General features: G+C 38.9%; 1 protein-coding gene across 6 annotated transcripts in view; it reads right to left on the bottom strand.

Annotated features, from left to right (window-relative positions):
• Positions 1-1,032: 1,032 nt before the first annotated feature.
• LOC119557466 (neurotrimin) overlaps positions 1,033-17,450 on the bottom strand; it is a 46,917-nt gene continuing 30,499 nt past the window's right edge. For all 6 annotated transcript variants that reach the window (XM_037870229.1, XM_037870228.1, XM_037870232.1 and 3 more), the window contains 6 exons: positions 14,269-14,461; positions 13,625-13,753; positions 7,213-7,332; positions 5,923-6,093; positions 3,901-3,956; positions 1,033-3,768 (listed from right to left, as the gene is read on the bottom strand). In XM_037870229.1, the coding sequence (XP_037726157.1) occupies positions 3,397-3,768; positions 3,901-3,956; positions 5,923-6,093; positions 7,213-7,332; positions 13,625-13,753; positions 14,269-14,461 (1,041 nt within the window). In that variant the 3' untranslated portion in view covers positions 1,033-3,396. The remainder of the gene's footprint in view (positions 3,769-3,900; positions 3,957-5,922; positions 6,094-7,212; positions 7,333-13,624; positions 13,754-14,268; positions 14,462-17,450) is intronic.

The raw sequence follows: 17,450 nt of genomic DNA, 5'->3' as shown, positions 1-17,450 counted from the left end.
TGACATAACCCTCCACATTGTTATAAACGTAATCTTCGCTTCCTCCCTTGGCCTTTATTTGTGTCGTGTGAATATAAAAGATGCAAATGCAAAGATATTTTTTCCATTTTCCATTTTCGTTTTTAGGCTAGAAGGGGATGTGAGTCGGGTTCTCTGTTGAGTTGCGGTGAGTGCAACGTTCTGGAGCAACATTGTCACACAATACAGTTTTATCCATTGTGTGCGAGCGAGTCTGTGCAATATAAATAACTCGGCCGGGGCTGTGTGCATATTTTGTAACTACAACTTAAAATAAATACAAAATGTTAGTTAGTTCCTCTGTTGTCGGCAACCATCATTTGACCAACGCAAAACACACACTGGCACACACATCGAAAATATTTGCACACTTCGTGTTTGTGTTTGTATTTGAATTTTGTATTTATTCTTTACGAAACAAATCGAGCTCAATGCTCATATTCTGAACCTCACCAGTCCTCCTAGCTTTTATCACACACTTTTAGTTTTTTTCATAATCAACACGGATTGTGTGGGGCAAAATTTGCATTGACACATTCAATCGGAAGTTAGAGTAATATTTTCAAAGCATTTTAGCATTCAACAAAAGTTTAAGATGCCTAAACTATTCGAATTTGATTTTATTTTACACATAACTGAGTATCATTCACTTTGGAATTCAGTTATATTCTTTAAACAGATTTAATAAATATATGTATAAATAATAATAACATGAAATATTTACCTAAAAGTACAAAATTAACATCAAGATGTTGCCAAAATCATTATGGAAAAATTGCGTTAACTGCTTTTAAATTTTACTAATGGCCAGACGAAAAAATACTTACTAACACCAAATAATACATCGATTATTCAGCCTATTTTACAGCATCAAAATCTTTAAATTAAATAAAATGTATGTATGTAGCTACGACTGATAACTATTTTTCCCCTTTTATACTTACTATATTATATTCAAATTGATTGTAAGCTTATAAAGTTTCCATACGTATTTTTCTTTATTTATTTTTTCATTTTTTCTTTTTTTTGGGGTGTTGTTTCCATCGCGCGTTTTGAAATATTCAGTTAAATAATCAGATTTTACAGTACAAACATTTGTCTTTGCTCATTTTTTATGTACATAAACACAAATCCAACTAAATGATATTATCTTCACTGTATTATGTTTTTCGAAAATCATGGAATTTCACATTATTACGCAGCAAACTTTCGTTATGGGTTTTACATTTTGAAATTGTTGGATATTCTCATTGCATATGTAGTTGCAAAATATTTATATATTTTTTGTTTATGGCTTATCTTTTTATGGGTGTAGCGTAGACATTGAATGCTTTATGATTTGAATGGTTTTCTGTCTTAGTTTGTTAATTCTTAGGTATTACTATAGTTTAGTTTGCCTGTCTTACTCCGCCTGCAATTTCCACTAAATGTATTTTTTTCTTAACAATGCGATGGCCTGGGATACCATTTGGATGAATAAATTATTTTCCATTTTCTTACACGTATAGATTAAACGTAACTTTGATTTGCTAGGCGATACGTTGCTCTCGTACCCGCAAAAAAAATATTTCCTATATTTAATTAGCTTTATTATCTTATATTTTCAATATATTTAAAATGTATTCCTCCTTCCCTATTTTTCGCTTTCCATACATTTGCTTTCTTGGTACGTATATGAGTCAGAGTACATCTGAGTAGTCAGCTTTCAAATAATGTTTACTAGCTGGATTTTGGGGAAGCAGTGTTGGATATGCGAATTATACATATGTCTGGGTATTACTGTATTTTGTATTTTGGATATGAACACACATAGTTTATTTTGGTATTTACCTCAGCTTATTTTCGTTTTCCACATTTCTGTACTGCGAGTTGCTTTTAATGCTTTTGGCACATTTATTTCTGCTTTTCTGATTTTCTTTTCATTGATTTACATTATATTTAAACATGGAATTGAGCTGAACACGTACACACGAGTATTATATAAACATTTACGTGGGAACTATGGGTGGTTTCGGTGCGTGTGTGAATTTGGCTGTAGACATCGAATATCTTAGAATCTTTTGATGACGCTTCTAAGTATGCAAAATAATATATACAAACTGTAGAGACTTGTATGAAGTATTCTAAGAAATCATCGGCATAAAATCAAATAAAAATAAGTAGTTACAGATGCATTTTAAATTGAAAACAAAAAAAGTATAAAGCCGAAAACAGTTTTCGGTTTGCTGACTTCTAAACTACCTCAGAATATAAGTTTTCCTTAAAGTATTAAATATTCTTAATTTGATGTTGATAGTGTATAAATAGGTTTTTCCAACTTTGAGGTGAATTTTTCCATGACCGATGGAGCATGTTTATAGCCAGTTTCGAACTCAGCGCACCAAAGTCTATTAGAAATAAAAATTGGGTGCTTAAAAGCATTTTAAATTTTTAATTCGGTATTATTGATTGTTTAGTTTACTAGTGCTTGTGCTGATTAAGCTAAATAAGCTGAAAATCACACACGCACTTTTAGCGGATAAATGTCATAAGGGATTACTAAACTGGCTTAAACTAGGGTTCGCAATAGTCTTTTGAGCCGTGAGAACGAAGATGTCAACAAAAGGGAGCAAAAAGGATTTACCAGTTTTTAGCATGATAACAACACAACTATCTCGTGATCACTAAGGGCATAAATATTTACAGCTTACGGTTGCAAAGATCGTCTAAACATTTTCTTTTTAGCCATATATTTCCTTCTCTTTGAGCAGGCCCTAAATATATATACAGAACTCTTCATTAAACACTTAATACATACAGGTATATGTATATGTATAAATTTCTTCTAGAAAAACCAATCGAATTCAAGTTTTAACAAACAAAAAGAATGCTTATCAATTAGACATCTAGAAATATCGGTATCAATGTCATTAACGTATTAAGGATTTATAGTACGCATATAACCTTCCGTAGTCGTACTTTTTTCTTGAGAGTAGCTAAAGCCATTTAAAGAACCGAACACCATTTAATCTCAATATTGTTTATAGTTGACTTTCCTTGTGTGGGATTGGGGTTTTCATTCTTGTCATAATTTTCCACTAACGAGGTAACATTTAAACGCGTTTTCTTTTCCACTTAACTACGACACTTTAGTTTCTCCTTATTCCGTTTGATTTAATATGCATTCAATTAGCCCCGCCCCCTCTGCCGCCCCACCTCTTTGCAATTAGCATGGGCGTAGATGATTAGCCCGTGGGGTGGCATCCTCGACATCCCCATTGATTAATGCCCCCTTTGTCCTGGCCTACGTCTGGGCATGGATGGAGCGGACGTGGGGCAGGAGCTCTTTGCATCATAATCTTGTTTGTATAATTACAATTGAATTAGGCTATAATAATCTTACTCTGCCAGTGCTGCCCATCTCCAACTCCGCACTGATCTTTCCCAGTACTTGCTCCACTTCTCCGCCGGCCCATCATTGGGCTCCTTGCCCTTATCCTTCTGCCCATTCAAACTCATTTCCTTGGCATTCTTTTGTCTGCCGCCCTTTGTGTGGCAGAACAATGTGGTTGGCCGGGTCTCCGCCATCGCCGTTAATAAAACCAATAAGGCTAATAGAAATGTACCGATTAGCCGCATTGTCCCTCGGCCGAGGACCGGGTCACTCCCGCTGGCCGGGTGCTGATCCGGAGTTCGGTCCTTGTAGAGCCTTCCGTTCAGGTTGCGAGAGCCGTCCTCGCTGCGCGTGTCCTTTTGAACCACCTCGTTCTTCTGCGGGATAAAAGAAGAACGTGCGTTTTGTTTGGACCTGCTTCGGTTGTTCTCAAAATGTTTGGGTCAACTTCTTGGCATATGTATATGCGTTCTTAGCGTGGTAGGCATTTTTGTGGGGCGTAAACTTACCGATACATCGTTGAGATCGTCATCGCGAAGTGTTTTCTTGCCTGGGCGCTCCATTTCTGAAAATGGAATTTAAATTTGAATTAATATTTCTGTAGCGCTTTTCGAATAGCTAGTGTTTATCATAAAAAGGCTTTGAAACTATACATATATAAACAGCAAAAAATAATAAGCGACAATTAAAAAAGACTTAATTTATTCGTTTATCAAGATTAGAAAGGATTTTTGATAAGTATCTTATTTATGATAAGCCTCAGCAAATTAGACTTGCCAAATAGTTTCCAAACATATATTTCTCGCAGCTTAAATATAAAATATGCATAAAAAATATGTTTTAAAACAGTAAAAGTATAGTAACACTTATTTGGGCCTTCAGGTTCTTCAGAACGTCTTTCAAAACACGCATGTTATCTGGTAGTTAGCCCCGTACAGAAAAACAGAAAAGACAGGGAACGTGCTCAGCCAACTTGAAGTTACCTACTGTTTAAAGTTAAAAACAAGAAGGAACGCTATAGTTGAGTGCCTCGATTATCATTAGAGCCGCATAATCTGGATTAGGCCGGAAAGCTTTGTTTAAATTTAATTTTCGAAATACCTTTTACTTTTTCGTCCGTTTTTAAAAAAATATTTAATCCTATTTTTTAAATAACAGAGCTGCCTATCATATACCCGTTATGCAGCTAATTAATTAAACTTATTGAATTTATTACTATACAAATTAACAATAAATTAACAATTAATAATTGAAAAAATATTTATTTTTTTGACCATACATACATACACTGTTGAATGTTTTTGACGAATCGTTCTTAAAATAAGTATTACATTTACCAACCAACGAGCGCGTCAGCGGATGGAACAACACACATTAAGGGCTCGGGTCTTTACTTGTATCTTTGCATCTTATTAACTTAGTTATTCATAACTTTTAAAAAAATTTTGCTATTAGACTGATTATTGGCATGTAGATAGGTATTGACCAATATAATCGATTTCAATCTGCACAGAAAATCTTTTAAAATGTGGGCTCCAGACAGACTTTAGCGTCGAGGGCTTTTGTGGACGTTAGATTGGCCGCGGCACTCCGCTGAGACACACTTGGGCTGTTAAAAAACCCCTAATCCTAACATTCTAGCTTTTATTTTTTTTAGTTTTCGATATTACGGACATGGCTAGATTAACTCGGGTCCAAGGCGCTTCCTTTTCCCTGTATTAAGCTTTTCGACCAATACAATGTACCCTTTACTGGGTTGGGTGTGCCCCAACCATAGATTTTTGCTTAATTTTAAAACACTCGATAGTATTGATAGATTTTTAGAATTTTTACCAGCCCTATTTTAAACATGGTGAGGCGTTTCAGTAAAAAACAAGAAAGGAAGTTAACTTCGGCAAGCCGAAGTTTGTATACCCTTGCAGTTATAATTATTAAATTTAAAAATACAAAAAATTATATTCCCAATAGTCCCAATAGATAATATGTTAAAAAGCACCGAAGCTATAATTTGATTCATATTATTTTCCCACCAATTTTCCGATCGTTCCTATGACAGCTATATGATATAGTCGTCCAATTTTGATAAAATTAAATTCGAAATTCAGAACTAATTAAGAAATGTTATTTCCAAGCGTAGGAGGTTATATGTTGAAAAACACCAAATTTATAATTTTTGAAATTTTGTTTCCCGATTATTCCTATGGGAGCTATAAGATATAGTTGTCCGATCCGGCTGGTTCCGACTTATATTTTACCTGTAAAAGATATAATACTTTTGGGAAAGTTTCAGCCCGATAGCTTTACCACTGATAGACTAGTTTGCGCAGAAACGGACGGACAGACGGACATGGCTAGATCGACTCGTCTAGTCATGCTGATCAAGAATATATATACTTTATGGGGTCGGAGAGGTCTCCTTCACTGCGTTGCAAACTTCTGACTGAAATCATAATACCCTCTGCAAGGGTATACAAATTTTTCAAAGTGTATTAAGGTAAAAAAAGTAACTGTTACCATGTTGTCTGTCTTACCATAAAGCCGGATGGTGCCCTCGGTATCGCCGATGCTATTTTTGGAGATGCACTTGTAGCCCCCGAAATCGCTCGATTGCAGTCGTTTGATGTGCAGAATCATCTCAATGGCGTACATATTATTCTCCTTTTCGGTGAGCGCGTAACGATCGCCGGCAATAATCATTTCACCTGTTCCGTGGCCAAAAAAGGTAGAACAAGCAGAAAATTCGAAATGAGCAACGATGAAAACGAGATGAGATGAGTTGAGGTGTGAATGAAGTCATGAATACGAAGCAGGGAATGGGGCCAAATGAGTTCGGGTTACGTGAGGAGAAAGGTGAAGAAAGGCGGAGGAGGGGCTAACGAAACTACGCTGACGAGGAGACCAGCCAGGGATGATGACATTTCTGGCATTGCCGTCGAGTGTTTCACGCTTACGTTGCGGCTCACGTCACGTTTGCAATATACGTCGAATGCACTTGACAAAAGATCCAGCCAGCCAGGACTCCTCCCCCTTTTCCACGACTTTTCTCTACCAGTTTTTCCACTTTTCCCCTTTTCCTGGGGACAACAAAATATTTGAGTTTCGAACACGAACCAAATAAAGACAAATTGCGGCATTGAAAGGTTTATAAAGCTTAAACCAGTCCGAGTTCCAACTCGGGCAGATGCTAAATGAAAAATTCAATTCGTGGCCACTTCACCGCCCATGAGCCACACAGACAAAAAATAAATGTAGGTATAAGAGCCTAGCATTAAATATTTGACTAATAACTTAAATACATTAATAAGCGAGCCGTTTAAGCCATATACGTAAGTATAAGAAATTGTAGGTATATCAATAAAAACCTTTTATTTTTAAATCGTTAAAAATATAACGTATTTTGTCATCCTATCGATTCTAGTGTAGCTATATGACATAGTAGTCTGATCTTTTTTAATATTTAATTTTTAATTCACAAAATTGGTATGGTATAGTGGACGGAAAGAGGAACATTGATCGACAAGTGATGCTAATCAAGAATATTTATATACATATAATGTCTCCTTTAGTTCGATTCAAACTCCTGTCTGAAATAATAAAACCCTCTGCAAGGGTGTAAAAATATCCGGCCATCATTAAAAGATGTTAATTGATTATTATTTTCGACATAAGATTTCATCCCATTGAAATAAACAATTAATTTTAGTATATTTTAAAAATTCAAGTCGAAAATTGTTGGGTATGTATTTGGATAAATTAAAATCAGCAGATGATGTGAAAATTGTTTTCCGTGGGTAGATATTATCGTACGTTTCTCGACTTACCATTCTCCCGCTGCCAATAATTGATGGCCTTCGGCGATGCCTCGACATTGCAAATTAATGTGACATCCGTGAGGACTGGGGCGCCAACCAATTGATTTGGTACTTGCACCAGCGGATGAACTGCGAAGAGGAAAACGGATCAAAAGGAGTTAGGTCTGGGGGCTAAATCTACTCTCAGTGGCAGTGCCAATTGTTAAGCCATCAGTGGTTTTGACCTTGCCGCTCAACCCGTTTAACCCCTGCCCCCGCGGACTAGACCGGCAATTAAGCTGCCGACAAGGGACCCAAGTCAAACTTCAAGCCCTTTTGTCTGACTCCAGATTCCAGCTGTGATTTTCCCGCCCTACGCTTTCATTTTTTTGTTGTCGGTTAATGGCAGCGCCAACAACAACTGATGCGATTTTAATTGAAAATGAATTATTTTGTTGTTAGAGTGAAAGCCAGCAATCCTGGCCAGCAATCAGGTCCACGCAGCAGCATCCATCTTTTGCGCCCAGTGGTCAGTCAGTGGCAAATAAAGCTAGCAAGCCATCTCCCCGACTGTTCCCATTTTCCACTTGCTATTAGGAATACCCTTACTCATCTGGGCTGGGAATTGTTTTACCCAGCCGAAGGAATGGCGATCCCAGAACGTATTAATGATTCTCCCATTCATATCGATATTTGGCGTAGGAGTTATGGAGTTGTGGACTTGCATTAATCACTTAATTTTTTGCCCTCAAAATCAATATTTAAACCCATAAAATGGCTTTTGTTTTTACTTATCTAAATTCTTAATAATATATATAACTTTTAAGTCCCAAAATAATTTTTTCGGGCGTTCATCAAAAGTCAATAATGGCTTGTGAGTTTACAAGCCATTAAATGCAATATACGAATATCATTTGCTATTTCATAAACTTCTGTTAAATATTTTTAAGAACTTTAGGGCTTAGCACTGCACTTAATGTATTTTTAAAAGCTTTTATGGAGCTTGTTTAAAAAATATTTACTGGTATGTAAGTAATTTATACAATTACCAAGTATTTAATTTTGGCTTTCATTCCGTTAGAGCATTTCAAGTTCGCCAGGGACACGCCATTAATTCATTGGGTTTGCCCTTTGGAGCTTTTCCATGTTGTTCGTGTCGTGTTAAGAATTTTTTTCGTTCACTTTCGTATTTTTTGCAAGTTGTTTTTTGTATGTTTTTTATTTTTCTGACCCTTTCTCCCTAGTCTTTGACGTTGTCTTGAAGCCGCCCCAGGGAACGCAGCCGGAGAAGCGGAGGACCAAAGGACCGCAGGCCAGAGCCACTGACCATCATTGTTTTTTGGCTTTTCGACTTTGCCCTTACAACCCAATGCACAGCCCCTCTTTCGCCTCGAGCTGGAATCGAGCGTTCATTATTGGTCAATTTATTGGATTTGTGCATGGCGCACTCTCGGCACGGCTCCATGTGGTGTCCGGATTTTCAGTCCGCATGGCTGTTCCCCGCCACGATTCCTCTTCGGATCCGGAATAGTGCAGCATGTGTCATGTGTAGTTCGCAGAGGCACTCCCCTATAATACCCAATTCTAGGTTCAGCCTACCACTTATTGAAAATTCAATTTGTCCTAATAGAGCTTTCCAGTAGGCAGCAGCTGCCAGGCGGCAAAGGGATTAAAACTTTTTTTTACTTATAACAGGGTTAAATTCTCAAAATAACTAACTTTCTCCTTTTTTTTGTTATATTATTAGTAGAAAACGATCTAAAAGTTTTCCGCTTGTAATTTTTGAATGCAATTTTCGTTTCATAGGTTTTTTTTAAAACAAGAAAGGGTTATACTGGGAAATAATTTTCTGAAAAGTAGGAAGGTTAACGCAAAAATAAAATCAGGGGTAAGGATAGTTAAGAGGCAAGGACAGTTTGTGACCCTATCGGCTAAACGGCTCGTTTAAATTGCGAGCCCTTTTAAATAAAGATACCGTAGAGCTTTAAACGCCATTAATTAAAGATTAATTCAAGATGTGAATTAATTTATGTCAATGTCACATTTAATAAAACATCTTAATTCTGTTCGATACACTTTATTGGACATTGGCTTTTTTTATTTTTAAATGTAATTCTGATAATACGGATTTAATTTAAATATTTGATAGTACGAATTTTGTTGAAGTATATATTTAGTTTTCATGGTGACAGTGATGCTGCCAGTGGTGATGGCACCTGTTAACGAAAACTCGATTACCCAAGATGCAATTATACTAAATCTAACGGTCCAAAACTCGGTCGGTGGCGCCCCAAATATAGTTGACACCACCGAATTTTCAGGGGATAATGATATTCTGTAGATCAATAAAGAAAAAAACTAAATTAATATAAATGTGGTCCTGAAGAAAGATTTAAAAAAAGCGAAAAAAATCTATTCCACTTTAGATGAAAAGATTGGTGTCCAAGGACTCCAATCAAATTAAAAGGATAGTTTACAAAATATTCTTATTTTGCAACATTTCTCGAAAGCTTTGCAATTGACTTCAAAATGGTGTACAAAAAATAAAATCCAATGTCTTGTTCAATGTCAATGTTAACTTGTCTTACTATTCATACCCAACTTTCCCTTACAACGAAAAAACATAATAGAGATTTGAATCAAAACATCTAAGAACAAGGTATAAAATGGCAAAGTTCCTTAAATCAAAAACGGGTTTTACATGTGCGAAACGGATTTTATTTGTATACAGTTTGAATTTCTATTCTTTGGTAGATCTTTCAATCTAAGCCGAAACGGAAGAGTTCTCCGTAGAGCTTACAGTGGAGCTGCTTTCAGTGGAGCTCTGTTCAGTGGAGCTCTGTTCAGTGGAGCTCTGCTCAGTGGAGCTCTGCTCAGTGGAGCTCTGTTCAGTGGAGCTCTGTTCAGTGGAGCTCTGTTCAGTGGAGCTCTGTTCAGTGGAGCTCTGTTCAGTGGAGCTCTGCTCAGTGGAGCTCTGTTCAGTGGAGCTCTGTTCAGTGGAGCTCTGTTCAGTGGAGCTCTGTTCAGTGGAGCTCTGTTCAGTGGAGCTCTGCTCAGTGGAGCTCTGTTCAGTGGAGCTCTGTTCAGTGGAGCTCTGTTCAGTGGAGCTCTGCTCAGTGGAGCTCTGTTCAGTGGAGCTCTGCTCAGTGGAGCTCTGCTCAGTGGAGCTCTGCTCAGTGGAGCTCTGTTCAGTGGAGCTCTGTTCAGTGGAGCTCTGCTCAGTGGAGCTCAGTTCAGTGGAGCTCTGTTCAGTGGAGCTCTGTTCAGTGGAGCTCTGTTCAGTGGAGCTCTGTTCAGTGGAGCTCTGCTCAGTGGAGCTCTGTTCAGTGGAGCTCTGCTCAGTGGAGCTCTGCTCAGTGGAGCTCTGCTCAGTGGAGCTCTGTTCAGTGGAGCTCTGTTCAGTGGAGCTCTGTTCAGTGGAGCTCTGTTCAGTGGAGCTCTGCTCAGTGGAGCTCTGCTCAGTGGAGCTCAGTTCAGTGGAGCTCTGTTCAGTGGAGCTCTGTTCAGTGGAGCTCTGTTCAGTGGAGCTCTGTTCAGTGGAGCTCTGTTCAGTGGAGCTCTGTTCAGTGGAGCTCTGTTCAGTGGAGCTCTGCTCAGTGGAGCTCTGCTCAGTGGAGCTCTGTTCAGTGGAGCTCTGTTCAGTGGAGCTCTGTTCAGTGGAGCTCTGCTCAGTGGAGCTCTGCTCAGTGGAGCTCAGTTCAGTGGAGCTCTGTTCAGTGGAGCTCTGTTCAGTGGAGCTCTGTTCAGTGGAGCTCTGCTCAGTGGAGCTCTGCTCAGTGGAGCTCAGTTCAGTGGAGCTCTGTTCAGTGGAGCTCTGTTCAGTGGAGCTCTGTTCAGTGGAGCTCTGTTCAGTGGAGCTCTGTTCAGTGGAGCTCTGTTCAGTGGAGCTCTGCTCAGTGGAGCTCTGTTCAGTGGAGCTCTGTTCAGTGGAGCTGCTTTCGGTGGAGCTGCTATCAGTCGAGCTATCAGTAGAGCTAACGGAGGAACTGCTATCAGTGGAGCTGGAGGAGCTGTTAGCCAAAGAACTCTCTGTGGTGGTAAGGCAAGGTCTTGGGCGACGACGTGGCTGACCACATCTGCCAGGACCGCCAAAGATACCGCCAAAGATACCGCCAAAGATACCAGGACCTCCGACAGCACCGCGACGGCCAAATCCTCTAGGTCCTCCGATGCCTTGAACGCCACCACCGAAGCCATTACCAAAGACAGCATTACGTCTGCGGAAAGATCCCAAGCTTCGACCACCATCGCCGAATCCTCGGCTACCACCTCCACCACGTCCTCCGCGTCTTCCGCCGCCTCCTTGGGCCACCACCACTGCCACCAGGGCAAGAAGAGTAATTGCAATGTAGGCACGCATTTCCAGACTTTTGCTTCGATCGCAACTTATTCAAATTATCAGTGCGAAGCCCCTTTTATACCCAAAAACTCAGACAAAAATCCACGCATCAAACAACCAAGAGTCCCCCATGACGTCAGCATCGCCTGTGTGCTTAGCTGGATTCTTTGAAGAATGGAGAATGAAGCGAAGATCGCGAAGAGAGAACCAGAAGACCTGAGCCAGAATACTTATTTTCTAATTATGCGTGTATCTCTTGTTTTCTGCGTTCTGTGGCAACAGCTGGCCTGGCTCATGTTTGAATTGAGTCCATTGTTCAAGTTCAAGACAATTGCGGTACTGAAGTCTGAGGTGAACGCTGATTCCGAAAATAAAAAATATTTGACTAATAACATCTTAAAAAAAAACAATGATAGCGTTAACAAAATAAACAAGAAGAATTAAAAGCATGTTTAGAAAAACAAGAGAGGAAGCTAGCTTTGGCATCATCATTAAAAGCATTCGTACACTGCTGAACTATATTTAAAAATAAATGCAGTTGCTTGTAAAAGTTTTTTAAAATTACAAATTTATGTTATCCAACCCATAAAAAAAATGTTATAGCTACATAACTATTTATGCTTTATGTAGGGTTACTATTTCCTTAAGTTAACGTAATATAATACGTGAAATCGCCAATTCGTTGGTTGGTATGGTATTAATATTAAATATATATCGGTAAATTGTTTTGATATGCATTTCTTAAGCTTGTAAAAAATTCGATTTTTGTAACAATATTGTAACAAAATAATATTTTTTAAGTTAAGAAAAGTAGGAATTAAGCGAAATAGCTGCCTTGACTTAAAATTTTTTGGGGTCGAGGCTTTAAGTTTACACATCCACTTAGCCTTAATACTCGCCGAAAGACCTCCCAGGAGCCTTTTAATTTTCTGATTAGAATCAATCAAGTCAGTGGGTGAAAATGAGCAAGGACCAGAACGCAAAAGGCGTTGAAGTAACGCAACTTTTCCCGATTTTCACACATATGGATTTTTAAATTGAAATTTCGACAACCAAACGGAGGAGGGCATCTTTAAGAGCCACATGGAAATGGAATTGAAATGACAAAGGCAAACGAAAATAAGGCATAGATAAAATAAAATACAAATGAAAATTAATTTTTGCGGCAAAGCGAGTATCAACCGGATGTGTGTTTGTGTGGCATACGAAACTGGTGCCACATTTTCACGACCGTGTCAATATAATTTTTAGGATAAGATCTTCTCGGTTTTCTGACAAGCCAAAACTTCTTGGTGTTCTTCGCTTCCCTTCCTCCATTTTCTCTTACGGTCTTTCCTTTTTCCCCCTTTTTTCCGCGCTTTCCTGAATTTTTCCGTACTTTTTGCTATCCCGCTTCCCTGCTTGCCAAATTGTCGTCATATAAACTTTTGCCCCTTCTGGAAATTTCATTAACATTGATGCGGGAAGGTAAAACAGTATGAAGTGGGCTTCGAGGGGGGTCACTAGGGGCTTAAAGAGGACTTTCATGTGGGCAGACGGGGGATAGTGTTGAACTGCCCTTAACAATTACCACTTCACATGATACACACGCCCGCCCCACACACGAGTTTAAAGTTTTACGGCAGAAACGTGACGTTGCGTTGCCCCAAGAAACACTCCCCCCACCAATTTGTGCTCTTCCCCGTTCTGGAAAAATGCCCTTTGACCCCACATCCTTCAGTTTGGCGCCCTAATGCATTTGGAAAGTTTGCCGGCCACGTGAAGGAAGCTGCCGGATATCGAAACGGAAACACTTGCAGTTGGCGCCGCTGCGTTATTGCTGCGGTTCTGTTCCTGTTCCTCTTCCTCTTCCGCTTCCCGTTTATAGTTCTGCCATTTAGTTTCGATACTGGCTCCACCACGTGGAAGCCCCCTTCTGGAACACGCACATCACATCCGAGCCGGGCTATACGTTACCATTATGATTATTATGCGGCATTAGCTGCCTTCGACTGCCATAAATCAGAGCATTTTCTTGGCCAACAGTAGCAGCAGGTGGCGCCACCCATTTATCATGTATCAAATACGGATAGATATATGTGTGTATACTATAGTGGTACTCACAGTGCACCTGTAGCTTCATCCGCTTGCTCACCGTCGGCGGCACTCCGTTGGAGGCGATGCACATGTAGGCGCCCATTTCCGATCGCGTGATCTTCGACAGCGTCAGCATTTCGCCCTCCACCGATTGGGCTGCGGGTGGCAAGAATATATGTGTGTGTAAGAATATGTTCATAATATATATATACTAAAGACATGCGGTCGGTAAGTCGGTTCAAGGAGGCCACCTGTGCCACCCTGAGGTGTTTCAATCAAAGGGTAAACGTGGGGTTCCGCGTTTAGGAAGTAAGCTTTAAGGATTCGACTTAAATGATTTAAGGTACTTTGGCAATATGAAAGAAAACTTAGACCGGCGTAACCCAAGAACTTTAAATATTTTTTCAGTGCTTTGAGCATTAAAAATAATGCGAATCTTTTAGTTTTAGTTTTATTTATTCCCATTTCTTGTAATATTTTAAATCAACACCAAAGTGCTTATCATTATACTCGTGACACCCACAAATACTTCCAGCTCTAGCGTCATTGCTCGTGAATTGACATAAGATTCGTTTTTATTACAGCGTTTCTTCTTATTTTAGATACACTGGTAATATCTTATTGAGATAATCCGATTTCTAAATGTGGCACCAGGGCTTTTTGTTTCTTACCTTTGGTTTTCTGGTGCGAACCACTGCGGGCGATGATCTCCCTGCCGTCCTCGCGGCGCCACGTAATCTTGGGCTTCGGATGGCCACGCGCTCGGCAAACGAGCTTGGCAGATCCGCCCTCTGGAACCATCATGTCTCCGGAGGTCTCCTCGTTGATGATGTCCGGCGGAATAACCACCTCCAAGGTGGCGGTCTGTAAGCGAAAACGTTTAGGTGAATAATACATTTTTAAATTTACCGAATATCACGTATACGATCCGTTATTTACGCAATGTACACGCCAGTAGCACCGCTTGGAAAAACTTATTATACATATGTGTTCAGCCACCTATCGATACATGTAATCAGAAGTTTGGCATACTACAGCCTTAAAAAAATTAGGTACTCTACTTATTCATATTCACATATTTAATGGTTCCTAATCCAATTATTTTGTCTTACACATCCATGTTGATATGTTATCAGCGTAGCTGCCAATTATGTATCAAGCCGTTTTTACTCCCATCCGATTTTGTGTCAAGTAAAATGTAAATCTTTTATTCGTTGCGCTTTTAACCGAAAGGCCATAAAAATAGCACTAAAGTGCACAACTTTTAATGAGTATTGGTCAACAGTTTAAACGTACTCTGCGACAAATTGCCGTCTCATTATAAATCCCGGTATCACGCACCTTTTTCCTTTTTCCCCCTTTTTTCCTTTTTTAACATTTGTTTCATTTTGCGGTCGCTGGCTGCTAGCAACAATAACCGAATTGCTGCTATCATTGTCGTTGTCATTGTCATTGTTCTCGCTGCAGTTGACAGTTGTGTCATAAAATAAAGTTGACGTCACTGGGAAAAAAAGAGGCCGGCTGGCAGAAAAGAGGGGGTGAGAAAAAAATGGAAAACCCCAAAACGAGTCAAGCGCGAAATTTATACGACTGTGGGTAAAAGAGGCTGGAAAGCAGGACGCCAAGCGAGAAAGCTGGAGAAATGTCAAGCCTGTTTGCTTTTTATTTGTCTCATATTTGCTTTTCACTCAATTCGCTTTGTTAGGTTGATTTTATTACAAACCGGCGGATGGTTGGGCCGCCGCCCATCCGCATTTCCCTCATCATCCTTGCAGCATAAATGAAATGAAATTGAAAACGCAATCGTTTTCCACATGTCGTTTAATGGCGGGGTGGTGCTCCATAAAAAAACTCAATTCAACTCGACTCTCGACTCGACTCGAGTAACAGCAAACGTCACATGAGAACCATGCACACACAGAGGAAAATTCCCTCCGGAAAATTTCAGAGGAATACCCTATCCCTTACCCCCTACACACACCCATATAAGCGCTCTTTGATGACGTCAACGTTGCAAGGGCACTGTGTTTGTTATTTATTTTTGTCATTAAAGCGCTTCATTGTTTATATATCGCGTTTAAATATCGCACACACACTAGTGAATAAATGGAAGGAAAATCGGAGGCCAGGATATACAGGATATACATTTACAAACACCCACACACGCAGATCGTCGACATTCCCGGCATAATTTCATTATACCCCTACTTTGTCTGTAACGTTTTTTGCTGGCCTGGGGAAAATGCAACTGAAAGAAGATAGCTTTGATGCTCTGTTAGTTTCAAGAAATTAGGCTGAAGCAAAAAATAAAGGATTCCGGAAGATGCAAATACATCAAGGATCGGCTATAACAAATACAAAAGGTACTGAAAATATGTATATATATTGCTTTATGACAAAGATTTGCATAACGGAAGTGAAAAAGAAACATTATGTTAGTGTACACTCAAAACAAACTAAAACTTAAGAAATTCGCCCTATTTGTGTCTTTAAGACAAGTTTGTCATACATTTGAGGGTAATTTTTATACCCTTGCAGAGGGTATAACGATTTCAGTCAGAAGTTTGCAGCGCAGTGAAGGAGACGTTTCCTAACCCATAAAGTATATATACTTGTATTCTTAACCGGCATCACTAGACGAATCGATCTAGCCATGTCCGTCTGTCCGTTTCTACGCAAACTAGACTCTCAGCTTTAAAGCTATCGGGATGAAACCTTCCTAAGAATCTTATTTCTATTGCAGGTAGTATATAAGTCGGAACGAGCCGGATCGGACAACTATATCCTAATGGAACGATAGGAATGATTAAATAAATATTTTTTTAAAAATGTAAAAAAATTATAAGTTTAGTGTTTTTTGACTTCAACTCTTGGGAATATCATTCTTTAAATATTTCAGAGTTTCGAATACAATTTAAAGCAAATCGGACGACCCTGTCATATAGCTGCCATAGAAACGATCGGATGTCAAAATAATACTTAGACCGTTTTATTTTGATTTCCGTAAACATTGAAGTTTTTTTTAGTTTTTAGACCTGCAAGGGTGCTTAAGCATCGGCGTCGAAGCTAGCTTCCTTTATTGTTTGTCTCAACATTAGGGTATTTTACTAAATTTGCAGAAAATACTTTTCAAACCTTTTTTGAAAAGTTGAAATGTTAAAAAAAACTGCCAATATTTTGTTATTTTGACTTTGGTATTCACGCACGAATTAATTGAACTGGGATTAAAAATGATCAAAAACAATTGATATGAGAAGAACCGCTTAAGTCGAGGATCTACACAACCTGATACCCATTACTCTATTAACCAAATCGATAGGAAGTTGACGGACGGTGTGACTCGTCGATGTGAGTGCTACTCATAAAGATTTCTTTCTATCTTTTAGAAATTTCGCCAATGAATCGATCAGCATTTGAATAAAGAACAAATATTCTTGTCGCCTTATAAAATGGAAAAGCGTTCTTGATAAAAAAATTACAGAAAATCATTTTTCTTAAACGAAAATCGTTCTTGTTTTTAGACATGATAGAGCCAAAACTTTTCAACTGTTTCGCATTCGGCTTAATGAATGAAAATGCCTATCAAGTTAACCTTCGATTACACTAGTTTACTAGATAATATTTAAAAAATGCTCCTCAAAGGATGATGGTAGTTCCTGGTAGAGTTGGTTGATCTAGGGGTCAACAAAATGAAGTAACATTTTTGTAGGTTAAGTTTTATTAAAGATTTATGTAAGAACATTTGTTTGGTATCTCTGAGCTTTGCGCTTTCTGGAGTTGCGCTTTATGTTACAACCAAGTTCTTGTGTATATCGCTGAGATTCCAGCTGGAGGAGATATGAAAATCAAATGG

Source organism: Drosophila subpulchrella, chromosome X (assembly GCF_014743375.2).
Source record: "Drosophila subpulchrella strain 33 F10 #4 breed RU33 chromosome X, RU_Dsub_v1.1 Primary Assembly, whole genome shotgun sequence".
Taxonomy (NCBI): Eukaryota; Metazoa; Arthropoda; class Insecta; order Diptera; family Drosophilidae; genus Drosophila; species Drosophila subpulchrella.
The sequence above is the reverse complement of the archived record's forward strand: the minus strand, read 5'-3'. Positions and strand labels throughout refer to the sequence as shown.